Genomic DNA, 27,748 nt, shown 5'->3' with positions numbered 1-27,748 from the left:
GTTCAAAGTAACACGCGGGAAAAAGAAATGAAACGCTCGACGCTTCCATCGTCTTGGATGCCTTGGGATGATCGCTGCCCGCGTAACGATATCGAAATGCCTCGTTATTTATCAGCTATCAGAAAGCACGGGTACACGGGCTGTTAGTAGATATGGGAGACGTCCCGTTGGGTTTCAAGCTGAACGGTGCGGAACAACGAAAAAAGTTCTGAACGCCTCTGACTATTTTCTTGCGATCTGGATAACGCCTTATACTAACGCAATAGTAAAAGCAACGCTTCTGATCGACTGAAAATACCCGACTGGGAACTTTTTTCATTGCCTCGAAAAACTGTCTCCGATATTTACTAACCGCTCCCTCTCTCTCTCTACGATCTGTCGAATTCCTCGCGTCGCAGCGAACGTTCCTTGCGCAGAACTCGGCTACGGTTTTATCCTAAATAGTCTCGACTATTTCGTCTCCGCCTCTTCTCATCTCCTCTCGTACAAAGATACGTTTTGTCGTTCCGATATAAAAGTTTCGTACAGCTAATCATCGAGTGCCGCGTCCGATCGATCGCAGTCTATCGTTTTGAGAAGCAGCGTCGGTGTTTTGATTCGAAGAAGGGGGTAGGAGGGCAGGCGCGATTCCTCTGCACGCGGGTGCGAACGCGACGAGACGCTGCCCGTCGTCGGGTCCGTGATTCCCGTCGTCGAGAACCGGGTGAAAGGTGTTGCCGCGCGATCTGGAATTATATTGTCTGGCGCTAAGCGGGCACGTGGTTCGCCAGGTTCGACGAGGTCGTGGTCTGCAGTGGAGAACGCGACTGATGGAACCTGAGGAGTTCCGAGACGGTGACAGCGACGCGGACCACACCGCGGCCTCCTTCGAGCACGTCGCTGGCGCAGCATACGAGGTTCTGAAAAATAGAAGCAACCACCCAATCGTCATCCATTAAATCATAAATGTTCGTCGTTCAATTGTGGAATGGCAGAGGGTGACCATCGTTCGTGTCTGAGCAGTTTTACCGAAAAGAATATTTTATTATCGATAGAAATAGTGTTACAATCGTTACGATGGTAGTCGTACAAAGAGTGTTACAGAGTGTACGTTCTCTCTCGAGAGTGAAATCGAGTATGGTAGTGGTTGTAGCACTGTCGCTCGTAAGTAGTTTAAGTAAGGGGTTCAGAGAATTTGTCCCAATCGTCCTCGCATCGCGTACTTGACGCCGATTCGGTATAAAAGTGGAAAGGTAAAGAGAAAGAGAGAGAGAGAGAGAGAGTGAGTGAGAACGATCGTGTACGCCGTCCTGTGTATATCTCAAGTACGCGGCTCGATTCGTCGACGGTCGACGGACACGATCGTTCGAAGGAACATGAATTAAATTATAGCGGAGCCTTCCCCTTTTCTTTCTTTTCTTTTTTTTTTCTACGATCCCGCGAGAAAGCGTAAAAGCTCGAAATCAACAAGAGCGATAAAACGAAGCACCGAGTTCACAGAGCGAATTGGCTTACGTACAATTTGGGAAACGATAAACGACCAAAGAGAAATGTAGCTTCAACGTACCATATATCTGTGCTCTTCATACGTTACGGTATGATATAATATAATATAATATAATATAATAATATATTTCGTATATAATCTATCTATATATAATATATTTGTTTGTGTACATATACGCACTCTTTCTCTTTCTCTCTGTTCCTTACAAAAATTACACAGTCATACGAGCTAATTGCAACGGAATGATCTCGCGTCCCTTTTCCCTTGCCAGTTGGCGGACAAAAGAGCGCGGCTTCCCGTGGAAGCGACAACTTAAGAGTAACGGTAATAAGCGAAGGGAAAGGTATGAAAGCGCCGCGACAAAGTACAGAGTGTGCGCTGTATACGAAAGTGACGATAAACTAAAGCGAAATAACCAGTCTTAAGGTTCCGTTTAATTCGATGCGATTACGTACATCTCGTCTGACCGTAAATAGAGAAATAATACTGATGCGATCGATCGCCGTCGCGGAGTTCCTCCTACGACCAACGAAAACGACGACGACGACGACGACGACGACGAATGATCTTCGGAAGAAAAGTGGAAGAGTACAGGAGGAACAGAAACGGGTTAAGCGACGAACAACGCGTTTTAAACATAAGTAATCGGGCCGTACGTAACAAAAAAAAAAAAGAAAAGCAAGTCGAACTGACTAGAACCGAGGATTAAACTTAACCGATAATTTAATCGTAATACCAAAGACTAGAAAACTGGATGAACGTTCTGTCGCTGGAAATGACGAAACGAAATGTGAAGCGACGCGGAATCGTGGAAGATGAGAGTCTTTTTCGACGCGTTGGCAAGTTCCCGTGTAAAAAGGACCGACGTCAGTCGTTTAAAAAAGAGGTTCGTGGTTGGTTCTCGTTTTAGACCGTAATAGAAAGCCATTGGTCACCCGTGAGAAAAATTCCACGGGGTCGTTCCCGATCGATTCGGGATTTGAGGGTCTCTCGACGCTTCTGACCCGTTTGGCACTAATCTACTGCGAGACGCTCGCGCGCGCGCGATCCTGGAAGCGTGTACACATCTCCCGCGATGCCGCGTGACCGACCCGAAACGTCCTTAAACGTAGGCGATACAATTGTTCTTATCGTACGATTATATGTAGAATAAGTTAGACGCGAGTATATTCTAAACGATACCACGTGCATTGCGTACGTTACGCGTTTTACCTCCGCTGTGTCTCTTTCTCTGTTTGATCCGCGTCTATACGAAAATATCCTGGCTCGTCTTAGGCTAATCTTCTCGACGACAGAGAGATAGAGATAGAGATGGAGATAGGGAGAGAGAGAGAGAGAGAGACAGAGGGGGTGGCGAACAAAAATTCGAATCAACTTGCGAATAACGCAATCGAAAACAGGATCGAATGTGCGTCGTTGCTCTATTAGAGTCTACCGTATTCCGAAAATGGGAAATCTTTGGAACTGAAACAGATTTCTAGCACCTTGTTGCGAATCCTGCAGTAGATACTCGAAAGGCTACCTATCACAGACCCATCAATCCTGAAAGAGCCGTAGGCGATTTATATATTGGTCGAATGTTAAAAAAATACTACCGTTCGAGGTATGCGCGAGAAGATTCTCGTTCCTCTTTCTCTTCTCTTTGAACTTTGCCGCCTTCCTGGCGATCTCGCGATGCCGCAATACCGGTTTTGAAAATTCGTTCGCTTCGTTTTACGGCCGCTCGACCAAGTATTGGACACCCGCTCGTCGCCATCCTTCCTCGCGTAGCAAAATACTATTCTCTCTCGACAGATCCTGTCCGACGATCGAAACGAACGATGAATCGTTCAAGGTACTCATTATTCGCAGCCGGTTTCGTTTGATATGCGAGCGTACAACGGCTTTGATTACGCTCTTTGATTCCACGTTCACCTCCGTCGCGCGATTCAATACGCGCTCAGCTACAATCTACTACGTACTACGTGTATAGCGATTCTTACGATTAAGCGGACTAAATGTACGATATTAAGCTGCCGTCTGATACTTGGGTCTACTACCGAATGCTTGCTTGCCAGCCTTTTTAAGCGTTTCCCTCGAGCCACAATTACGGAGGCCACCGAACCGAACCGAACCGAACCGCACCGCCTCAGCCCTTCTCTTCGACGAACGTTTGTGCGTTTCGAGTAGCGAAACAATTAGAAAACGATGACAACCAACAGAACGAGACGCTTGTACAAGCCGACGATAAACCAGTTGTGGATGCCGTTGTTCCGATCGTTCCGATTTTTATTCGCCCGGCGAAGCAAACAGAGAGCGAACTAAAGAAAAGAAAAGTTGCGCGATGACTCGATCGATCGAGCGTAATCCCAGAGTAATCTTCGATCGTGTATTTCTCTTGCGAGCGTGGTTCGTTCCATCGTTTTGCACTCTGGCGTTCTCGTCTTGGTCGCTCGTTTTAATCGGGAATGGGGAAGAAATAGAGGAGCACGAGGGTGGCTAGGAACGTGGCGAAAAGCATCGCGGATAGAACGCGGTCCTGAATCGTACGGGATGAACCTGGGTCCGATTCTTCGGTACAGTTCTCTCTTTCGTCACGGAGAAGGAGAAGAGCGGAGACGAGACGCGCCAGAGCCTCCAGCCCGTACGCGTCCATGTAACCCACGTCCATGATTGCGTCCGCGTCCATTAACACCTCCTGCAACACCAACAACGATACTACTCAGTCCCAGTCGTCTCTAACACGTCGCCGGTCGTTTCCTCTCGTTTCCGCTAGGACAACTCTGTCCTCCTCAGTCGAGAGAAACCGAGCACTGTCGGACCTTTGGGTATCGTTTGACAACGGATATTAAACAATCGCGGCCAATTCTGGTTCTGAGAGGACATCTCGACGACACGACGGACTCGAAAGGATCGGACGAGCGACACGAAAGCGGATACAACACGAGTCTAGGCGCATGCAAACTAAAGCTCCCCCTTCGTTCTTCCTTCGGTGCGAGAGAAATTTTGAAAATATACGAATCGTGTACCTCGCGACTCAACGAAAATCGGGGACTGACTAGTAAGTTGTTGGAAACCTCATGGACGGAAACGTGCCGGTTGCTGTCGATGCGTTAGAGTTTCCCTTCTGACGTTTCGCCTGTGCTTTCACGCACGAAGCGGCACGAATTTTCCATCCCAGACCGGTCGAGTACGGTGGTCACGAGAAAAGTGTGTTTCAAAAATCAACCAGGGAAACAACAAATGATTTTGTCCCACGTAGAGAAGATTTTTATCGCAGTCGATTTCAACGTACGTTACACAGGGTAGTAGCGTGAGAGAGAAAAAGAATGAGAGTGAGTGCGTACGTATATGCGTGTATGTGTGCCTGTGTCAGTGTGTGTAAAAGAGATATCGATTAAATAAGATGATATCGAGTCGATTAGCTTACCTCATCGACGCCTATTTTCCGACACGCCTCAAGGAAATTGTCAACGTTACGCCTGCATCTTGCCATCGTCAATTTCGGCTGCGAATTCGAATCGAATCGTTAGTTTTTCTAATGAGAAAACGATCGTCGATCGGACGATCGAGGGAACGCTTACCACGGCTGGCGAAGGAACATGGATACTGGCGACCGAGCGGGGTCTCACGTGGTTCGCCAAATGACAGAGCACGACTCCGTCCGTTAACGCCGGGGCGAGGTCCTCCGGCAGCGCCATTTTCAGTCGAGTTTCAATGTGCTGAAAGAAATAAACCGTCGACGTTACAGCTGTCCGTCGATCAAACAGCCGCGCCAAAAGTCGACACTCACGTTTCGAAGCTGTTCGATCAAGTCGGCCTCCTCCTTGGCGCGCTCGAACTCTCTTCGCATGGTGAACGAATACTTTTCCGGCACGTTGGTGTTCCACGTGACCGATCGGGGAGATTTTGGGCTCCCGCCGTTTCTGCTGGGACTTTTGTTACCTAGCGAGACATACAATCGCGTTTAATCGCGCGACGGGCGAATTCGTAAAACGCGTTCGTTCTACCTTCCACGTAGCCGACAGCGGTCTTGACTAGCCTGGGAGTGTGGCCTGGGCTGGTGTTGGAAGATAGTATACTCGAGGATGTCTTGATCGGTGAGTTGGGCTTCTTGTACGGTTGCTCGAGGTACTTGGCGTTCTTGTTGTTGTACTCGTTGTTGCTACCGTTGATGATAGGCGTGTTCTGATAGTTGATGCGCGACGGCGTCACCTTCTGCACCGGTCTCTTGGTCGCGTTCTCCTCGTTGAAGATCTGCTTGCCGGTCATTGCGACCGCGTCCTTGTTGCAAGCCAAGTCCGTCTCGTTGTTCTGGGATTCGTTGCCCGGTGGTGTAACCTGTTCTCGTGGCCTGTACACGCTCGGCCCTTCGTTAGCCCTCTGTTGTCTCAACGCCTCTTTGTACTCTCTGCAAGTTCGTTTCGTCGTTTAGGCTTGGCACAGCTGACCGGTTTACGGCTGAAAAGAGCGTAGCGAGACAGAAGAAGTACCTGTAGGTTTGTATGTGATTGAGCGGCCTTTTCTCGTCCCCGTTCATCAAGGAGGTAGCGTTGATGGCCGTCGAGGTTTGCAAGGGCTGCACGGATTGCGTGTTCGTCGACGCCGAGGATGGTTGGCTCAGATGAGCGGATTCGAGGGGGCTGTAAAAGAGCCGCGATGAATGGGGACCGATGCTCGTCTATTAACCGATGTGAATCGGGCTAGGCGAACGTGTAACGCGTGGCGATCGATTCATTAACGGGTCGCTTACCCGGGTGGCGTAATCGATGCGTGGTAGAGGCCAGAGGTCATAGGTCTCCTGACGTCCGCGCCATTCTCCGAGGTGCTTCTTTCTAGTTTTCTCTTCTCTAATTGATCGTGCAGCATCATAGCCTACGAACAGGTATTCGTAGAGAACGAGAGACAGACAGAGATAGAGAGAGAGAGAGGGAGTTCCTCGTCGAAGAGCTGATTATCCATGGCGGCCGCGTTAATCGCGGGGGACGCTGCCGTCGGAGTTCTTTCAATGGGTTAAGGTCGTTCAACGAGGCTTGAACGACGGCCAAGCGCGGTTCGACAACACAGATATCATTTTCAAGGGGCGGCCGAGTTCTATTCACCGGCTAAATATAGACGTTGTATCATACGCGGTGGTGTACAGCGTATACGCGTTCCGAGAGGCAACGGTCTCGGGCAAGCTGGAAACCCCGCGCGACGAAAGAGAAGAGTTGGAAACCTACCTTGCCGAGTTCGTCCTCGAGAGACGTGTGCCCGCCGGGCGAGATGGTACTAGGTGTCGACGTTCCGCTGCACGAACCGTTCACGCTTGCCTCGTGCGGCAACGTGATCGACAGGGGCGAACACTCTTGACGCCACAACCCTCGAATCTCACCGTCGTGCACCTGCACGCAAAAAGGTGTCCACCAGGAGGTACTACGAGAAATCGTCGACCGTGTGCGTGTGCTTACGCGCCTCTTTCAAAGTTTATTTGCGTTCTTTCTACATGTTCGGAGATCGATCAAAGTACACGCATGGGAGAACGAGAGAGAGAGAGAGAGAGAGTGAGGATAGAAATAGTTATTTACAGCAGCGGAGTCTACAAAGTTTCGTAGCCAAAAAGCTTGCCGTAGAGCCAGCTCGAGAAGAAGCGAAAAGAGAGGAAGAGGGCGAGAAGAAGGACGAGGAAACTAACCGCGCTGTGAATCTCTTGGGACCATCGTTTGTCAACGCCGTCGCTGGTGCTGTAACCGCTGTCGACGTTGTGCCGCCTGTGAGTCCTGGTGTCCAAGGTCGCGTGACCTCTGACATCCAGAGGCGTTCTCCTCGCGCGGCCCCCTCTGGCTCTCTCGTGTTTCGCCGCCTGTCTCTCCAGATACTTGAAGATGTGCGTTCGCCCGCGAATGCATAGCTGCGAACAGATTCCCGGCTGGGCTCGAGTAAACATCGAGATTGAGAAAGGATAGGAGGAAGGACTGTAAGTAAGCACTGCTCACCGAGGCAGGCGGCGAGGTCAACGGATTATCGGACAGCCGAAAGTCGACCAGGCTCTTCATTTTCCTCATCTCGTTAGGAAGCACGGATATCCGGTTCCCGCTGATATCCAGCTTCACCAGTCTCAGGTACGTCAGTTCTGCGCAGAGCGTATCGTTCGATTGGCTCGAGACGGAGCGGAGAATCGCACAGGGTAAACTTTACCTATATATACCTTACCTATAGGCAGATGCACGATCAAGTTGCTTCTCAGGTCTAACGACCTGAGCCGCGTGAGATCGCCCATACGCGGTGGTAGGCTCGTGATCTCGTTGCAGCCAGCGTCGAGCTCGGCCAACGCCGTCATCCTGCCCAACTCGTCCGGCAGGGACGCCAACCTGTTGTGAGCGACCAGCAACGTTTGCAGCGGTAGCCTGCATATCTCTCGAGGTAGAGACGTCAATTGGTTGCGACTGCGAACAAAACGAAACCGGCCGGGAGACGATGGTTAATTCCAAGCTCGTATATACACCGCGGGGCTGACCGGAACACGCGACTTCCTGCCTCTATACCGACCTAAGATCGAGGTAGTTGAGGGAGTGCAGCGTCACCACCGTTTCCGGTATTATTCTTATCGCATTGTGGTAGAGATGTAGCTTCTCGAGGAACAGAAATTCCGTCACCTCTTCCGGTAGCTCGGTGAAACGGTTCTTGGAGAGATCTGCAACAGGAACGAGGAGATACGGGGACGCGTGTACGTGTGTACGTGTACGTGCGGGAATCGATATCGACGTCCTCCGTGCGACGCCTTGTTCGCCAGCTCGCGCTACAAAACTGTACTTCTTAAAGGGGCTCGACGGTTAATTGGGAGGCATCGTCAGGATTCCCGTAGCAACAGCTGTGCTACGCCCGGTTGTTCCGCTCCGCGGTGTTTCGTGTTCGTTGGGGGTTCTTATGAATGGGGTGCGACGGTCACGTGCGCGCGTGCAGCAGCCTCGAAACGTAGGAAAAGGATATATAAGGGGGCGGCTCAGCTGCTGTTCCTGGCTTCGAGCTTCCTTTCTGATCAATAACCGTCGTCGCCTGGCTCTGTTTTCGTTTCCTCCTCGGGAGCTGGTTTTCACCCCCGACGAACAGATTCGCCGTTCTCCATCGCGCCAACTTTTTTTTCTCTCGAACCGTCGGGCTATCGATCGGTCGCGCCGGCCATCGCGTTTCAACTCTTTGTACTAGGACGATTCCCTCGTTTCGAGCCGTGTCGCGAAACCGAGCTGGAAATGTTCGTTTCCTCGGAAAATTCGATTTCGAGCGGGGTAATCGACGCGCGATCCGAACGGAAATTGCCAATCGATCCTCGACAGGATATACAGATTTCGCAGCCTTTCTCGTTCGGAACTCGTGCCACCCGGGGAGGCACGATACAGGAGGCGAACGATCGCGTTCTCGCTCGTGCACGCCCACGCCCGTAAGTAATGGGAACGAGTCCACGGGGTAGAAAGCAAAGCGCGGAACGATTGGGGCACACGGTCGATCGGACAATCGTCCGACAGAGGGGCGTCGGCCGATCGGCGTTGCTATCGGCCAGAATGTAAAGATAGTGAGTCCCCTTCTATTTTTGTCCGTTTAATCGAGTGAGATCTACTCGTTTCGAATGAAATTAACGAATTTCAGTTTCAGACTGCCCCCCCCCCCCATCCCCTTCGAGAGTCGAATCGATCGCGTCTGACATTGGACAGGGGGATCGACCACCGAAACAGACCCCCGCGGGACTTTGCGTGCGCTCACGCGAGCGCTTATCGCGAGTTCCGGTTGGCGACTGTAGCCGAAAATCGTAATCGAAAGGGGTTCGCCGGTGTGACGCGTACAGGGGGTTTCAGGATGGGGTCGGACGCGGGAGATAATTCCAAGGACCAAGGTCGAGGTCCGGTCTGCCGAAGGATCGATACCACGTACGCGCGTATACGCGATTCGTAGTTTCGCGTGACGCGGCACGAGCTTTGCCAGTGGACTGTCATTCGGAAATGGATGGGCGTGGCGCCGTTGTCAACGTGCTCGCGCGTTTTCGCGATAAAATATCGTAATTACACGATCGATCCGTAGGCCCGGATCGCTCCTGCGGCCGCTAATAACGCGAACACCGTTGGAATGTTAAGTCTCGGCGATCGAAGCGTTTTTGCATTTTTATCGCGCGCTCGCTTGCTTATGCATACGCAGAAGACAATAACGCCGGAAAGGACGGTTCACGCAGTCATAAAGGGTTCGAGACGTACGTCGACGTGACGGTGGAAAAAATGTCCGCCTAGTAATTTCCATGGTAATCTGCGCGCCAAGCCACGGAAGGACGACGGCCCGTTTAAGAGAACTTACTTTGCAAAGTACTTCGCTTTTTTCCAATGTCCAGTTCCCTCTCTCCCTCTCTTTTCCGTCGAATCTTTTCCTTCGAACTTCAAACCAAGTACCCTCACGAGTTGGTCGATCGATGAATTTTTCCACGAAAAGGTTCCACCCATCTCGGGTGAAAAGAGGCAGCGATCGTTTCACCTTCCGCATAAATTTCTGGGGACGGAGATCGGGTGGCAGCGTGTAGTTTGGGCGTGTCGCGTCACGAAACGCCGGCTACTGTAGCCGATGCAAAACGGCGGGTCAACGACCACGCGCAAAAATTGCCTCGCGCGCTAATTCGAAGACAAACGCAGTCCAAGGAGAGAGGAGGAGAAAGTGATTTCCTATTCGGTAATCGCGACTCGGACGAACGACGTTCCGCCAGGATAATCGCACAGGATGGACGGTGAGCGATGGTGGACCAACAGCGGAGGAGCGCGCGAGAAGGGGAGCACGGGGAGAAAATAGCGACGTTAATAACGACGTCAAGTTGTCCTTCTCGGTTTCCACGGGGTTAGAAGAGCTCGCGTAAGGGCTGCCGTGAAACCGTGGAAACAGAGGGTTGCCCGATCGATAACGCCCCCGTGGCAGATATCGTGCCAGGGGGGTTCGTTGTGCGGAGAGCGCAAGGTGTCCCATGAACGCCGCGCACCCTCTTCCCGAGCTTTCCTCCCGGAAAATGAAATCATTCGGGGCGAGGCGTGTGCCTGCTGGAACGAAATAACGCTCGACAACGATATTAGCGGAAGTTCCCGTTAACGAGTCGCACGGTTCCCTGGACTCAGGACCCATCTATTAATTCCACTCCAGATACAAAATTACGCGTCATCGAGCTGGACGATCGATTCGAGATTCGTGATCGTGGATCGTTACCAGAGGGAACGCGGATGATGACGAGAAAAATAGCAAGAACAGAAAGGAAAAGGGGGAAATTCCAGTGGCGAGAGTCGTGGCGCGGATTGAAGACGCTCGTCTCGTCCTTGAACCGTGTGCAGCTATCGAAGAGAAAAGGGTACCGAGGAGAGGGGTGTGGAGGGACGCGTGTACCTCCGTCGCTTTTGTAGAAGACCGCCACCACTTCCGGCGGCGTCGACGCAAGTGCGAACGCGACTCGCATTCGCGATCGACTCTGGCGGCGAATCGAACGATCCTCGTCGCGAAGGTTTGCCATGAAGAATCGCGGTTATCCGGCCAGTGGATCGTGTCGCGTTTAATAAAACGCGAACGCAGGCGGTTTCAGCTGTTTTTCGATCGTTTTGGTATTGTCGATCGTGGATATATTCGTAGGACGTCGAAGGTAGAAATAAAGATGGTGGTATCGCGCGACCAGCCGGTTTCCATACTCCTTGCCGTCCAAGCGTGGCGGCAGGCAACGCGTGGCGAACAGTGCGTCGCATTGTGCGACTGGTGCCGCTCGCTGCGCGTGTTCGACCGTACGCACGCAATATCACACTGGCTCTCTACATTTCTGATTTCATTTGCCGACAGTTCCTGTACCGTTCCGACCGAAAACGCTTCGCGATGCGTGAAATTCGTGGCGGAAGCGTGCCGAATCGATTCGCCGATGCGCGATCCCACCAAGGCGCAAAAACTTAGCTCGCTCGTCGAAAACGAGAGGTTGCCTCGCTGCCTGCGCCTCTCAGAGCGACGACGGCGCTTCAATTACCGCGGAATCGTGGAACCAGCGGCAACAGCCGGTTTCTTTCGCGCTGCCCGCGAAAAGAGCCGCCTCGAGGGTTCCTTCTCGCTCCACCTCTCGTTCAACCACCCTCTGCCGCTGCCGTTTTCGCTCCGCGGCATCCTTGACCCAAAAACTGGTGTACGCGAGGCGGGAAAAAAAGTCACCGCGAGTCTGCGAATCGAGCCAACCCGTCGTCGATGTAGTTGCGCACGGGGTGTAACGAGACCACGGTCGATGGCGCGACGAAAGATCGCGTTACAAGCCGCGGCAACTCGCACGAGGCATTTTTCTATCGCGGGATATCGCGATACGTCTATCGATTCGTCGAGGCTGTTCGAACGGAGAAAGGACAAATAATAATCCCTCGATCGAGAAAACCCGCGACGCTTCGCTGGAAAGTGCCCCCAGCTCCGATCGTTCCGCAAACTCCCTTTGTTCGCGATCGTGCCAGCGTAACCGCGAAGCAACGCCTCTCTGAACGTCGGTTCCGTCGCGTTCACTCCCTTCGAGCGACGCGGAACACCACCTCGTCGATCTTTCCTTCGTCTTCGACTCCACACCTACGCTCGAACGGTCCGCGTTCGGGACTGCTCGTTAGCGACGAGCCGGCTAATTTAGCCGCGGTTAACGAGATCGAGGAGAGAGAGAGAGAGACGCGAATTATTCGGCCGCCTCCCAGTCGCCTTCCAATTGAAACCAGGGACGAAGCCGCGTGGATACAAATTCGGTTAGCCTTAATCGCGTCACGGCCTACTAATTATCCTCGCTCGCGATTACGAAGACGCCCTCCGCGCGTCGTTTTCCGCGTAATCGTAGGAAGGTACGAGTATTTGGGTACTTTGCCACGTGGTACCCGAGTGCGGGGATCTATCGGCTCGTCCAACGGCCTCTCGATCGGCTGGGTTACGAGTCTGTTTATGGAAGGACGCTGTAATCGTTGAAACGTCACGCAGTTTACCGTTGAATGCCTTTTAACGACTCGCTCGTTAAGAAACGAAACGACTTAACGCCAGTCGAGGAATCCTTAATTGCCCGTTCTTATTCCTTTCGGATGGAAATTAAGCTGGACTAGCTGGGATCCGTTGGCAATAATTCGTAATTGACCGGTTGAACGATTAAAGAGCGCGGCTACGTGAAAGGATGGAGGAGAGGGCGACTTTGATCTTTGGAACGATTCAATTCGAGGCGAGCGACGCGGGGTACCATCCTGTCCGTGCGAGAACGGTGAAAAAACCTGGTGCATTAGCGAAATGAAAGAGATTAAAAGGAGGCAGGGAAACGTGGTTGGCCACGTCGCTGTTGGCGGCGATTAAACCTGCTAGGAGAGATTTCGAAAAAGGAGCAGAGATGGATTAGGGTTGCGCCGGGGTGTTCGGGGCCGCGCGACACGTATAAAAGCGCGTGCTGATCGTTGAACGGTAGGAGGACGTACGATAAAGAGAGGAGAAGGACGGTCGGTTGTGCTTGTCCGCGGAAAAGCTGGCTGATATGCAGACAAAGCCGCGCGAGCGAGATCTCCGTTCGTTGGTACAACGGCGGAGAACCGTTTCGCGAACAAAGCGTGGAGAATAAAAAATTCCACTCGTCTAGTCGCCGACGCCGGGTATGAAGTGTCCCGGTGTTTCTCGCGAAAACGCTCTCCCCGCGAGAGTTCGAATCGCCCGACGATCTGTTCGTTTTCGCGTAGAACGGACGCGACACGCGAGACAAAGGAGCGCCTCGGAATCTAGGACAGTCGTCGCGAATGGAAGTAATGCCGCGGAAGAAAAATTTCCAGCGAACCGTGTCGTTTTCATTAAAATCAGAGACGAGTGGACGCGGTCTTAACCATGACCACCGTTTACTGCTGCGCGTGCGATCGCATCATCGTACGCGTTTAAAAGGGAACGTCGCGACTCGCGAAGCGATTCGACGTTAACCTAGGCGACGCCTGATGGATCGTCTCGTATCGTGCGACGACCCAAGAATAACTCGATTACAACATTCATTAGCCACCTAGAACGTTTAGCCTCGAGCGATACGGTAACAGTATTTCTTGCAGCGCTTCGTTTCAACCCGTGCCACGTAAAACGCGTGGACGGACTGACAAACGAGATTACCGAGAACGATAATTAGTAGTCGCCCCTTTCTTCTACCTGTCTCGACAGTCGATACGCATCGACGTGCCTCCGAAACGTGCATACTTCCTCCGTACGGAGCCCCGGTTTCGTGCAAAAGTTTTCCGTGGCACAAGCGCCAAGGAAAAACGAACGTGCGTTTCGTATCCGCAATGCGGTTAGAATTCATCGACGAACAACACTCGAGACGACCGTCCGCGCCAAGTAAATCTCTCGCCTCGAGAACCGGTACCGAGAGTACATCGGTTAACGCGGTACTAGACGCGAAGGTAGCTGAGATTTTCTAATATCGCTTACCGTCAAAGTACCGCGAAAGTTTGCCAAGCACTCGTCGACGCGCGGTTTTTCGCGCGAATCACCGCCGAACCTCTGCCTCCGCTACAGGGTTGACCCAGTTCGCGAACTCGTGGTACGCGAAACGGAAAGCCGCGTACCCGGCAACCCGATCCGCTGGGCTGCGCGAGGTCGTGGCCGTGAAAATCGCTCTCGAATTTCGAACATCCTGCCTCGAAGGACGCACCGTCGACGATTAAAAAGCGCAGAAGCGCGGAGTTCGCGAGTCCGCTAGGATCTCCTCCCGAGGACCGGTCTCGCGTGCGATACTACTAATTATAACTCGACAACGAAACCACCGCGTTGCCTGGCGAATAAGAGTGGAGGGAGATACGCGTACCGTGGATATACCGTAACCCGGCACGCGTTACCAAAGTACCGCTGGAAACGGAAATTTTTCAAAGAAACCACCTCGCTTTTTACGCGCGAATACTTTCTTCCCGACCACCCACCGCGAGTCACGTTCGTCGACGCTAATTAGCGACCTGGCTCCCGAGGTACCGTGTAATTAATGTGTCTTCTTTCAAACCAGCCGTCGTAAAAGCTAAATTGCGTGGCAGGCGTCGATTAGTTGGGTTAAACCGTTCCCGTTCTGGTACGATCCGCTGAAAAGTGAACTGCTCGGGAAAATCGGGAAAACGAACTGGAAACTGGACGCGGACCGTGCTCTCGAAAGAGCGCGCGATACAATCTGCAAACGCGATAGAGATCGTTCGAAGGAAAAGTAAAGAGTGGTTTGCCCGCGAAATGGTCGTTGGTTGGCGATCGGTGGGTGCTTGAAGCGAGGCAACCCCTTAGATGGGGTGGTGACGAACACTCGAGGGACTCTACCTCCGATGAGTGCTGCTTTCGCGAAGAGACAAGATTATGGAGTATCGACCTGTTGGCACCCCTGTCTCTGCAGCTGCGGTGTACACACACGTTCCTCTATCTTTAGCTCGGACCGGCCCATAACGTGGGACTCTCCCATAACCATAGTGGCTGTACTCCCCTCGCTGTTTCTTTGCTCTCTCTCTCTCTCCATCTCTCTGATCTGTCCATTCCTCGTCGAGATCAACTGTACAGAGAACGAGAAACGCTCGTCGATACCGTCGAATCGATCTATCTGCCCTTTCGGCTCGCCACAGTCGTCGCGATCGACGCGGTCTCCGAGATCGAGTCAGCCTCGAGCGATTTGAGAAGAAAACGCTTTCGATTGCTCCGCTCTCGACCGGTTCTCGGGGAGAGACACCTGTCGCGAACTCGGCCGCGAACCGGAGAGACGACGAGCAACGTCCAGCGTGCGCGAATCGACTGGCGACGCACCTGCTCCTCGGGACGCGGCGCCACGAATTGCTCAATCTACCGATACCAAGTATAATTAAACGCGAGGAACAATTTCGGATTTCGGTTGTGAAATTGACGGGGACGAAACGGGCGCGAGCGCGACCCGAGGAGCCGCAGGCATCATTACTATTTCGAAAGTATACGCGCAAACCAGTCGACTCGGGGAGTGTACAGTTGAGTTAACGCATTGGAATGCCGAACAGAGGCGAGGGTTAGCTGGATGAAAAAAAGGATCTCGCCCTTTTTCTATCTCTCCCTCGCTCTCTCCTCCCTCCCGCTGTTCCTCTTCCTCGAAGAAAGCGCGCAGTACACCGTGACATAATCGATAAGAAGCTTTTTCCGTAGCCAGGGCGTACCGTTGCTCTCCCTACGTACTCTGTTTACTCGCTCTCTCGCCGTCTCCCTGAAAAGTTACCAACGATCGCCGTTGAATCGAGCGTACAACGAGGAAACAATTTGTTCCGCGTAGTAATCGGCTCGCTCGGTTTCTCTATGCCTCTCCGTTCTTCTCGCATCCAGCCTCGACGTTTCCTTTTGCTCCTGTCTCCTTGGTCGCGACGTGTCGCGCGTCGCGTTTGCTTTTGCTCTTGCTCGTTCGCGTACCACCTCCTCCACCGGACAATGGACCGGGTTTTTCTCTCGGATAGCGCCGGCATATCGAACCCACGAGTTTCTCCGGTGAACGGAGAGAGCACACGGGCTGCCAGCGCGCGGTTGAGAAACTCTAGAATACAGGAGTCGCTGGTAATTACGCGTCGTCGTCGATATTTTTTTCGATAGCCAGTATCGCCCACGCGGTACTCCATTCACGCTCTACAGATTCGATAGAAAGGGGGTTCCTTAACGAAGTTACGACCCCCTTTTCTCGTTTCGTCGTCCGCTGCGTCGCAAGACACGGGCCGCTCGATAATCGGCTCGATAATATCCCAGGGATATCGCCACGGGCGGAAAACTTTCGTCTCATCGACTCGTTGATCATTCACCTTTGGCCGAAATTGCTTCGTTCCCATCGAAAACCGATAACCATTCGTTCCTTTGCAGCGACGGAATAATTACGACAGAGCCTTGATTAAAAACGCGAGTCGATGGCATCAGGCTTGGTTCGCTCGCGGCGGTAGCGCCTATCCGTTCCAAGAATCCACGTTTCGCTCGATCGAAGGAAATCCCTTAACGAATACACAACAGCGTCGAGCACCGCAGCGAAGTAATAAGAAATCTGGGTCGACGAGGAGGTACGCCGTCGAAAGAGGAACGACGATCGATCGTGATCGACGTCCCGTACGGGTCCGCTTCCTCGTCGCGTACCGCGCGAGTTCCGCAGTCTTAATCATCGTTGATTCACGAGCAGCGGGCTCGAGCGTAATTGGAAATGTTTGCAATTATCCTCGAGGAGTGTACGGCAAACTGACACCGTAGGATCGATGCAAGCGCGCGAGATAACTTCGCTTCGGTAGAAGTGCATTCCTCGCTGATAAAGATATCCCGCCGCGGCGTAACTTAGTCATCCCGAATATCAACCGCGATAAGAATAATCGGAGTTGAACGCGGTATCCTCGAACCGATGTCGTGGACGGAATCGGCGCGTCGAAGGATCGATCGAACCCTGGCACACAGGTTCGCAGAAGCTTGTTCGACGCGACGCGAGGGTTAGAGGCTTTCGCGGCGCGTGTACTTGACAAGAATATTGACAATCTCAAAAGTTGGAGCGCTCTTACGCTTCTGCGCACGTAATTCCTCGCGCGCCGCTAGGTAGTGTCAACGGCTGTCGAATACACGATTATCGCGGTAACAGGAAACAACGGGTACTCCGTGATAACGTCGTCCCGTAAACCTTTACTCGTCCATCATTTTTCCTGTGCACGCGTGTATTCTGTCGCCCTTGAAATGCGGATTGATCGAGATTGATCAGGACTGCCGTCGTTTTTTGCGTCCCTGGACCACGTTTCGCCACGTGTGCGATACTCGTACACCTCGATCATTGTAGCGATCCGTTTGCGATCCATGTATTCGAGCTGTCTTCTCGAGCGAACGAGGGAGGAAGCGGGTTCTTCTTACCGATCGGAGCACAGTGGGTAACGGGCACGAGATCGTAGGGTGTTGCACTCCCGAAGTGTAGATGCGTTTCAATTATATAACGCCCAAGCGTTTCTCGTTGGTAGTTGTGTCCATGAATCATGCAAGGGTTCCTAAGAAACGGTGCTTCCTTCCGCCTCGTACGTTTCTTGGTCCGAGTAGGTAACGAAGGGAATTTTCTGGTATCGAAGCCGTCGTCTTCCGCAAGGCGAGCGCGATGGACAAAGAATTATGCGCAGGGCGCAGCAGCTGAATGAAAGGTAGGTATATACAGCTGGAATTTGAACAACAGACTGTAGACGTCGTTCGTAGGGTAGCATTCGGCGTCACATACGCGCGTGAATATGACATAAACACGAATGTTCGAGGTTAACTCCGATAGTGTGGGGGTACGCTTACCGATGAAAAGTTTTGCTCACTTTTTCGAATCGCAGGTAACAGTGAAATGCAGTAGAAATGAATTATCTCGAGATCATTTCCATAACCGGGCGCGGTGTTCCTCGCTCGAGGTTGTTTAGGAAACGTTCCCTACGATGATTATCCGCGCGTCGTGTCGCCGCCTTTTATTTATACTTACACCGGTGCAGTTGTCAGTTTAAAGAGAAAAGGAAGGAGAGCTTGTTAGTATAGCGGGGGCTCGAGAAACTTACCGGCAATAACCGTATCCTGAAGATTGTACTTGCTGGAGCCCGTTTTCCCGACCTTCGGGAAATCCTTAAGTTTACGACCGCTAAGCTTGAGCTCGCCGCTCAAGTGCGCTTCCTCCAGAATTCGCTCGAGACTTCTAGTGAGCTGCTTCTGTATGTGGCCGCTCATGTTCGACGCGACCATCGCCATATTACATTTTTCGGACACGTACACGCGGAAGCACGACAGCGAATATCCTCCCTGGCGTACCGATCACCCGTCTCTTAGAAGACGAGGCAAGATGTTACCGAAAAGAACTCACCACCCGCCAACTACACCCGATACTTGCTCCAGCGCTACTGATCTCGACTTTGGTAAAGCGCGCATGGGTGAATACGATCAGAGCGCCCTCCGGTCAGACGCCATCTTAAAAACATCACATTGCGCTATTCGATTTTATATTCGAGAATCGCGGCCGCGATCGCTTTTAAAAAACCTTCAGCTGACGTTCTTCGAGCGTTTCGATCGACAGAAAATTGATAGGAGTATCGGGAGTTTCGTAGAGCAGGTAGTAGCGAAAGGACCAAACACAACACTTCGTCCTGGTTTCTTTATTGCTATAACTGAGTTTTCAAAAGTTTCAAAAACTTTTTGGTACGCGTGATCACTTACATTCGAATTTAATACGCGCGTCGTCTTGCGCGGCGCGTATTAAAATTACATTATCGTATGTACATTAACATTCACGCACTTCATCATACATCAACGCACGCTCTCTATGTCATACGCGTATATTTAAATTAATGTCTAAAGCGAATGCATTGGAAACATTATAAATTCACTAATTCTTTTTCTGTTGCGCGTCCGGAATTAAATTATTCGCTACTTGATACTCTCGTATCAATTGTTCTTCCACTTCTGGTAAGCAAGGTGTGTATCTTGTGTACTCCATGGTAAATTCTCCTTTCCCTTGGGTACTAGATCGCAATTCGCCTATGTAACCGAACATGTCGTTTAACGGGACTTCTGCTTTTATTATCGACCATCCCTCGTTAAAATCTGTTTCGCATATGATACCGTGCCGTCTGGTCAACTGCGCGACGACCATTCCCTTTGAAGAATAAGAGAATTTTAAAATTGGGCGAAATATAATTTGACGCGTTACCGCATAATCGAAGCGTAACTGATTCTTACCTGATATTCTGTAGGTACGATTACTTCTACAAACATAATTGGTTCCAAAATTTGCCACGATCCAAATTCAAAGCACTGCCTCATCGCACCCTGAATAGCGAGATAGAATGCAAGTTCCGAAGAATCCACGCAATGATTCATACCGTCCAGTAATCTCAACTTGACACCCGCTACTTTATGTCCGGAAAGGTACCCTTTCTCGCACACAGCTTTAAAACCTTTTTCTACGCCAGGAATAAACTGTTTCGGTACGTTTGTTCCGATTGTTTCATCGCTAAATATGATTTCGGTATTTTTTTCTGGCGGTAATGGCTGAAATGATGTTATCATAATGGAAATTACCGTACATGAACCACTTGGAGATTTAATCTTAATCTATCTCTTCGATTAAAAAACAGACTGGTACCTCTAGTATTCCTATTACTCGTGCATATTGGCCAGCGCCACCCGTTTGTTTTTTATGAAGGTAATCATACTTGATAGGTTCTCGTAATGTTTCGCGAAACGAAACTTTCGGTTTTCCAAGAGTGACGGAGCAGTTAAATTCACGTTCTAGTCTTTGAGAATAGATTTCCAAATGTAGCTCTCCCATTCCACAAATTAAAGATTCCTAAAGTATATATTATGTATATATTATGTTGGCCTTCCGCCGTTTTGTCGCCCGATGCTGCAACTGCGTTGTAGTTTATGCAATTTATTACCTTGTTGTCTGCATCGTAAGTATATTTCAACGTAGGATCCTCTTTAGTAAATCGCGCGATGCCTTTTGAAAAGTTATCGCGATCCTTTGTATTATTTAGTTTGATAGACATAGATACTACTGGCTCGGGTACATAAATAGATTCCATTGAAAGTTTCAGATCAGCATTAGCAACGAATGTATCGCCTGATGCGCAGTCGATCCCAAATACAGCAAAAATGTCGCCAGCGTAAACTTCCCCCACATCTTCCATTTGATTTGCGTGAAGTCTCACTAATCTTTGAACTCGAACCTGAAGAATACCAAATTTATGCAAAAATTTCATGGTTTAAAGTCCATTATAATCCCAAATAGACAAACCCTTTTCCTTGTTCTTGTGTTTATCATATTATCTCCTTTAGATATAGTTCCTTGATAACATCGAAAATAAGTTAATTGACCAAATCGGCCAGCTTCCAATTTAAATGCCAACCCAATGAAAGGATGCTTATCGCTCCTTTCAGAATTCAGTAGAACTTTTACTGTCTCCTTCCTATATGTATACATAAAAGGAAAATTAATTATTCTAGGTCCAAAATAAATAATTAAGACAGTGATATGTCGAATGCTTTAAAAAATTACTCGTTCTCCTGAAGCGCATAGTTGTTCACTTCTCCGGGATTCGGTAAATAATCCACAACTGCGTCTAACAGAGGTTGAACGCCTCTGTTTTTTAAAGCGGTACCAACGAGTACCGGGGTAAAGGTTCTTTTCATACAAGATCTTCTGATCGCATCTGTTATATCTTTCTCGAGTATTTGCGCTTCGTTTAAATACATTTCTCCAAGTTTGTCATCAACATTACTCAATTGTTCAATAAGCATTTGCCTCCTTTCCTCTGCCTCTAAGCGTAACAAACGTATACTTATTCAAATTAACTGGAATAAATTTCTTTCAAGTTCCTACTAGAATGGCTATAAACATAGTGGCATCTGTATTTAAACAAATTATACCTGATCTCATGTCTGTTGGAATTTCATCTTCTCTTATCATTTCACCAAATTTCCCCTCAAAGTATAAAGCTTTTTTATATATTAAATCTACTACCCCTTCATTTTTACTCTCTAAACCAATAGGTAGTTGCAGAAATTCCGCATTGTGGCGTAGTCTGGTTTTCAGCTGTTCTAAAGTTCTCTTGTGGTTAGCTCCCAATCTGTCTAGTTTGTTGATAAATGCTATACAAGGCACATTGTATCTCTTCATCTGTCGATCTACAGTCATGGTTTGCGATTGAACGCCGCCTACTGCACACAATACTAGTACAGCCCCGTCTAAAACCCTTAAGGCTCGTTCGACTTCCACGGTAAAATCGACATGGCCAGGAGTATCGATGATGTTAATATTATGATCTTTCCACAAGGTATAAGTTGCAGCAGATTGTATCGTAATGCCTCTTTGCCTTTCTAATTCCATACTATCCATTGTTGCTCCAACGTTGTCTTTACCTTTTACCTATTACAAACATTCAATACAATCGAACTGAAAATGCAATACGCATAGTAGAGTGTGTACATTAAAATAATGTTTTTCTTACCTCGTGCATTTTTGTTATCCTTCCAGTATAAAATAATATACGTTCGGTTAAGGTGGTTTTCCCAGAGTCAATATGAGCCGAGATACCAATATTTCGGATCTTGTCCAACGGTTTGTGTTCTGCATATTTCTTATACGATGACAAAAACTGCGAATTATTCTGTTTAACAATCAAAATGCGGGATATTAATTATATAAACGATTCATAATAATTACTTAACGATTCACGTTTCTTAAAAGGTTAAGTTTCTTACTTTTAAAACGTGCGAACGGTGAGACAATAACGGGTTCAGATTAATATGACACCTTAAAGCTGTTATCGCAGACATAGCGGTTAATTAGTTTTCTAACGTACACCGTTAACAAACCATAGGATAATTAAGAATGTGGAAGCTGTAGAAATTTTCACGCTTATTACCCGAACGGTAATCGCGAGTATAGCCGAACAGCTGATGCTACGCGCGTGCTTACCTTTTTACTAAAATTATTTAATCGTGCCAGATACAAGTGGTGAATAATTGCGAAAATTTTTTATTGTTTTTTTGCATAATTATGTATTTCATTACTTCCGTCACATTCTCATCTTACAGTACGATTCATCTCAATATAAATTGTGCACTGAATTGCGAATGTAAGAGTCTATAATTTCATTAAAATAAAACATAATGAACGTATATACCTAACTTTCATATATTAAAACGTTTATATGCTACAAATATTTACATTGAGCTCACTGGGTTGGAAAGTACGTACGTTGTACTTAAACACTTGCAACTTCCATTAAAATGTAAAGTACATTTTTACATTCTTTTCAGTTTTAATTACATCGCTTGATACATACTCTAATGTAGTTACGATTAATTTTTCTTTCTTGCGAGTATTATACGTAGAAAAAGACATAGAAAGAAGAAAAAAAATGATTGTACACAAAGGCAAACTATATATGTCATTCAACTTTAATGGCAATGTAAATAAGTTGTAAACATAGAAAATACATTGTCGCATTCTTTGCAATAGTTGCCTTACTGCATACCTTTATAAAAAGATCTTGGAATAATTATGTAAAACCTATTAAATCATAACATTATTTTAAGATAAATACAGTGCAGACAATGGATATTACAATTTACACTTACTACATTTATCAAAATACATTCCTAACGAATTTGTTGCTGCTAGTTTCTATGTACGAAACATTAGTATTAACATTGATGTAACATTTATGAGTAAGTATTTGTTAACGTTTCGAGAAAACGTAGCATCTTTTTTTCTTTTTTTTTTAAATACGTTCAGACCGAATGAAAAGATCTTTCAAGCATAAAGTATACCAAGGACCAAGTAATTAATATATAGAAATTACTGAATACCCCGTGTGTAATGTCTTAATATTATTCGAGTATACATATATATATATATTTTTTTTGTTTTTCCTTATTTGCTGTGATACTTGATTCTTCATAACGTATTAAGTTGTGAGTATAAAATCTGTTCTTATTCTTATTACTATTATTATTATTATTATTATATATATATATACCTTCTCTGTACACAGACATATACTTAAGCTGAATTTATATACTACAGCCACGTTTACCCTTATTCCTAGAGACCGTTCCAGGTACACTACGATTAAAAGCAAGTAACGTTTTTGGTACCAAATTTAGTTGGTGAACGTTTGTCATCGCTGTCACCGAGATCCATACCAAATGGTACTGAATTCCAAATCGCTTTGTCACTTCGGTCGTCTTCCTCGCTTAAAATATTGCACATCATTCGGTCGTCATAAAGGGAAAATCTGGCGGTCGATTGTCCACGACCACGAATTTTCCTTACGGACGGCGGCAAATCTCCTGGTGTTTTTATTCTCATATGCGGGTCTTTTAATACATTTACATTCGAGCCTATGTTAAAAACTTCGTTGAATTTGTCGATGCTTTCCTGTCTACTGATATTCTCGTCTTTTTTATTTCTCAAATTTACAAGGGGCAAGGTAGACGGTCGACTGTTTGTGTTGTTGTCGTTATCAAATTTCTGCTTACCAATTTGTATAGCATTCTTATCGTTCTTATCTAGCGTGGAGGTGTAAGTAGGTGTTTTAGTAATAATACCGTTTACGTACTTCCCTCCGGGAGATATCGTGACATTGGTTTCTACCGTTTTGATCTGTACGTTTTGCTTCGACAATAAATTAGATTTAGAGTCCTCTCTGTCTATCTGATACTTGTTGTACGGATACATTTTTTTGTTGACGAGCAGTTTTTTAAAATTCGACCATCCGAACAACTTTTTTCTAGGGCTCTCTTGCGGACAGACCTCGTGCACGTTTGTCTGTTTTCGTTTACCATACGATGACGCACCATCGTCCGAAATAACATTTTGCACATACGGTATAGGTGTAGCGGGTCTTAATTGAGTCAATTGTGTGGTATGTTGACTCAAATAGTCATGAGAAACGAGCCCTTGCGCTTCCGACACGATTCTATACTGGTCGTTACACGCGTGTTTCATGGATTTATCCACGAGCACGTTGCCGTTGCATCCTAAATCTTCGAACGAGTCTGACTGCAACATTAAATTTCTTTCCATGCAGGGATTCCGTCCTTGATAAGGTTGAAGTGTTTGCGTATGATTATATATCGCCACTTCGTTTGAATTTTTAACTGAAACATAAAAAAAAAGCACCGTTAGATAATATACTCAAACTAACTAGCTGGAAAATGTTTAATGAAAATACTTACAACTATGCTCGTGGGCAATGCTTTCGGAAGGCGATAGCGTTACCAAGTTTTCAACAATGCCGCACTCATTACTTGAACTTTCTTGTACTGGATGTGAAGCAAGTTGAGAGACATGAACATTATCATGATGCGAAGATTCGCTGTAAAGGCTGTTTGTAGTTGAAGGCACTAAAGTGCAATGGGAATTGACCATTGGACTTCCGTCGATAAAATGCATCGTCACTGAAAGTTTACAAATTATCGTTCCTATATACTGATTGTTTATTAATATGCAATAATTTGTATCACCGTGTTGCAACAATATTTACCACGTTGAGATTGTAACTCTGAAAGACGCTCCTCTATACACAAAGCAGTTAATCGAGCCTCTGCATCCGCATCCCAACAATCTTCCATGGTTTCTTTAATTAAACGCACACCTGGTCTATCCACTAAGTTACCTTCTAGTAGAGGCCTTGCTTTGTTACGAGAAACCAGCACTTGCATTTGCTCGAATGTTGGATGAAGACCGATTTCTTTCTCATAAGGTTGTCTATAAGGAGGTACTTCTGATCCTAATATATAAATATCTGAACACCTTGAAACTAGTTCCCACAATACTAAGCCCATCGCATAAACGTCTATTTGTTTCAAAGAACTTTCGCAGTCTCGTAAATTCACGGCGCCTTCTAATATTTCTGGAGCCATATATCTTAATGTTCCTACCTAATTTAATATAAATAAAAGCATACTTATAAGTTACTTTAATTGCTCAATATGTACATTACGTATAAGTTATCCCCTTACATCGTTGATTGATTTTATCTCGGCGTGTTGTTCCTCTCCATTTGAGTAGTATTTCGAACCAGAAATTTGAACCGCCAATCCTAGATCGCATATACAGCAAGTCCCGTCAGCTTTGATTAATATGTTTCTCGAGTTGATATCTCTGTGCGCGATGCACGGTTTAAATTTATCTGCGTAAAAGTTGGCCAATTTTTCAAAAATGTTCATCAATGCATTCTCTTTTATTCGACATTCTTCCACTTACCGCCTTTATTTATGTCAGTATGTAAGTATGCAAGTCCTTTCACCATAGAAAGACCCATTTTGCAAAATGTCATCCAGTCAACTGTATGAGATCTCAAAAAGTCTGACAGGGTACCATTTGGTGCAAAGCTAAGTACCAAAAGATATTCGACGCTACCTTCCATGCTAACTCTTTCGTCTACACCTGAATAACGATCGCAAATATTTTCACTCGTTACGTTTCAAAGTGTAGGATATTACCACAAAAGCAGAAACAAATATTTACCGTAATAACTTAGTAGAGACGGGTGTTCCATAAAGGGAAGGCAATAAGTATCTCGTTCATTTTGGAAATAATTACGATAATGGGAAGGAAATATTTTTACAGCAACATCTTGATCTCCCACACTGCCTTGCCACACAGATCCGTAACGCCCTTGCCCTGAAATAACACGATACGTTACGTAGCTAAACGTCGTTAGTTTTTATCGCAGACGGACAGTGTAGTCAATGAAGAACATACCTACGATTGTAGTAAGTTTCAAATGATCTACGGTATAAGTACCAGTTCTTAACGCTGCATTATCCATAAATTGATCCGTATAAGAAAGCGGTTTTCCTAATCTTGCTAACATATTAGTATGATAAACACGATATACCATCGAAGCTACAATACATATTACCAACAACATGCACAGTAGGACACTTGTTATGATAACAATCCATCTTCCAGAATCTGACTGCTCCAAATATTCAGTTGCTGTAAGATATTTATTAAAACTGGTAGAATAAACTTACAAATTGCTAAAGAATACTTTTTATATCATATGAGACTTTACTTGGTTGATTATTTCCTATGGGAGCAGAACTATGTACATTGCTCTCTGAGTATAGAATACTAGTACTATTGATATTAAGATTACAATAATCTCCATGACAGCAACAAAATTTTGTATTGTTCAATGCTTTAGTTGAACGTTGAAGAGCAATGCATTCCGTTGTTTCACATTTTTGTTCCCCCGACTGTTTCCAACAACCTATTTAATATTAAACAGAAGAAAAAGTAGAGTACTATATTTTATCAAGTATATTATACTCATATGGCTTACCTTGAGATAAAATAATAATTTCTGTTCCATTTGCTGTCTTCTCTTCTTGCCACAGGGCATGACAAAAATTGGTGCACGTTTCATATTTAATATCGTCATTCCTCTGTAAAAAAATATATCATTTTAATTAAGACCAACTTGTTTGTACAAGTACATTTTATATATATATTACATATATACATATACATACTTCAAAACTTACCGAAATATGAATTACAATATTATTTTTAAGTTTTTCAGGTACACTGAATACATTTTGCTTTAATGGAAAATTTTCAATATTTTTCTTTCTGCTTGCACATATTCTAGCGGCACTGATGGGTAATGAGTTTATCCCATATAGTAGCACTATCAATGCGACTGATACAATGGCTTTCATTGTGCCTTAGCAGGCCTCTTGAACTTAAACACTTCAAAGGAAGCGTTGGTCCTCAAGAACTGGCATCTTTGATTATAACATCATATAGTGCTATCATATGCATAGTATATTCATCTGTTTATTATATGTGATTTAAGTATATTTATATATGGTAATGAAAATGCATTTTTTAAACACAGGATGTACAATTGTATTTCAAGAAAGGAACAATTGGTTCTCATTAACAAACTGCGTGGATGTAAAAAAATTGACATAAATTGCAATAAATAGAAGAAAAATATAGATGCACTATGTAAGTATTGATATACTGAAAATTTCTACTCTATATCGAAATGAAATTAGTAACGCAAATATTCGTGAATGTTATTAATTACATTATTCATGAGCGAGAATTTTACGTAGGGAATAAAAGCGGCGGTAATTACGATAGAAAAGAGAGGTGATGGCAAGAAAATAGTTCCCCGTAATTATTCGGAAAAGATGGAAACTTTTATGCGGTTGTATGTGTCGCACATGAAGATGTGTATAAAAAGAATCGTAATACATGCTGGAAAAAAAATTAAGAATTACAAAATGAAAAAGACCACAGTTTCGCAGGGTGCATTACAAGCAAGTTGATCGAGGTATACTTACATTTTAAGAAACAGATGTTTCGAGTGTTTCAGCTGAGAATTTTCGAAAAATATACTCGACATCAACAGACACATTGCACATATTCGAGAAGTAATATTACATTTTGTTACAATAAAGTTTGTATCGATATTCGTACATTTGACAGGCAAACCGTATCCATTAAATTGTAATTCATTCACGTGTTCGTAAAGGCACCGAGAAACGTCAGATCGGTATTATTGCGAAGACAAGCGTACGTATGTATATTCCATCGTTAACTGTTCGCACTGCCAACATTACGGATCGAATACAATACGAATTCATTTATCAAACTCTTTCCATATTTTTTTTCTGTTTCTACGTTCGTTAGCGTAAAATGTAAAGTGAAAAAAAAAATATATATATATATTTCTATACGGGTATTTAATAACGAACAGTGGAAACTGTACTGAGATGTACTAAAGTGTACCGAGATCGATC

At 46.6% G+C, this 27,748-nt stretch overlaps 4 protein-coding genes across 6 annotated transcripts in view; all 4 read right to left on the bottom strand.

Moving 5' to 3' along the window:
• The window catches only part of Rpl18a (ribosomal protein L18A), a 110,362-nt gene extending 84,742 nt beyond the window's left edge, over window positions 1-25,620 (bottom strand). The window contains exon 1 of the mRNA XM_076894807.1: window positions 25,616-25,620. The gene's annotated coding sequence lies outside the window, so the exon portion shown is untranslated. The remainder of the gene's footprint in view (window positions 1-25,615) is intronic.
• Window positions 712-18,329, bottom strand: Lrch (Leucine-rich-repeats and calponin homology domain protein). 3 transcript variants are annotated; one of them, XM_076894747.1, is made up of 13 exons: window positions 17,980-18,329; window positions 7,994-8,138; window positions 7,658-7,890; window positions 7,441-7,577; window positions 7,140-7,355; window positions 6,688-6,849; window positions 6,219-6,340; window positions 5,959-6,108; window positions 5,476-5,876; window positions 5,259-5,410; window positions 5,050-5,187; window positions 4,896-4,973; window positions 712-899 (listed from the first exon to the last, which is right to left on the bottom strand). In XM_076894747.1, exons 1-13 carry the CDS (start codon window positions 18,164-18,166, stop codon window positions 747-749), a joined length of 2,274 nt encoding a protein of 757 aa, XP_076750862.1. In that variant the 5' UTR covers window positions 18,167-18,329; the 3' UTR covers window positions 712-746. The 3 variants fall into 3 exon arrangements, with proteins under 3 accessions (XP_076750862.1, XP_076750861.1, XP_076750863.1); XM_076894746.1 differs by lacking the exon at window positions 712-899 and adding an exon at window positions 3,849-4,163; XM_076894748.1 differs by lacking the exons at window positions 712-899; window positions 6,688-6,849 and adding an exon at window positions 3,849-4,163.
• On the bottom strand, window positions 18,650-21,794 carry Mefg1 (mitochondrial translation elongation factor G 1). The gene is made up of 9 exons (XM_076895128.1): window positions 21,677-21,794; window positions 21,424-21,582; window positions 20,843-21,341; window positions 20,472-20,733; window positions 20,211-20,382; window positions 19,852-20,142; window positions 19,557-19,760; window positions 19,151-19,462; window positions 18,650-19,067 (listed from the first exon to the last, which is right to left on the bottom strand). The coding sequence occupies exons 1-9, from the start codon at window positions 21,749-21,751 to the stop codon at window positions 18,798-18,800; spliced, it is 2,244 nt and encodes a 747-aa protein (XP_076751243.1). The 5' UTR covers window positions 21,752-21,794; the 3' UTR covers window positions 18,650-18,797.
• Wit (kinase protein wishful thinking) lies at window positions 22,836-27,523 on the bottom strand. The gene is made up of 12 exons (XM_076894810.1): window positions 27,290-27,523; window positions 27,031-27,203; window positions 26,480-26,770; window positions 26,278-26,380; window positions 26,008-26,205; window positions 25,692-25,928; window positions 25,455-25,610; window positions 25,191-25,373; window positions 24,947-25,116; window positions 24,469-24,865; window positions 24,161-24,382; window positions 22,836-24,082 (listed from the first exon to the last, which is right to left on the bottom strand). Exons 3-12 carry the CDS (start codon window positions 26,654-26,656, stop codon window positions 23,052-23,054), a joined length of 2,874 nt encoding a protein of 957 aa, XP_076750925.1. The 5' UTR covers window positions 26,657-26,770; window positions 27,031-27,203; window positions 27,290-27,523; the 3' UTR covers window positions 22,836-23,051.
• Window positions 27,524-27,748: the final 225 nt, after the last annotated feature.

Source organism: Xylocopa sonorina, chromosome 5 (genome assembly GCF_050948175.1).
Source record: "Xylocopa sonorina isolate GNS202 chromosome 5, iyXylSono1_principal, whole genome shotgun sequence".
In the NCBI taxonomy this organism is placed as follows: Eukaryota; Metazoa; Arthropoda; class Insecta; order Hymenoptera; family Apidae; genus Xylocopa; species Xylocopa sonorina.
The sequence above is the reverse complement of the archived record's forward strand: the minus strand, read 5'-3'. Positions and strand labels throughout refer to the sequence as shown.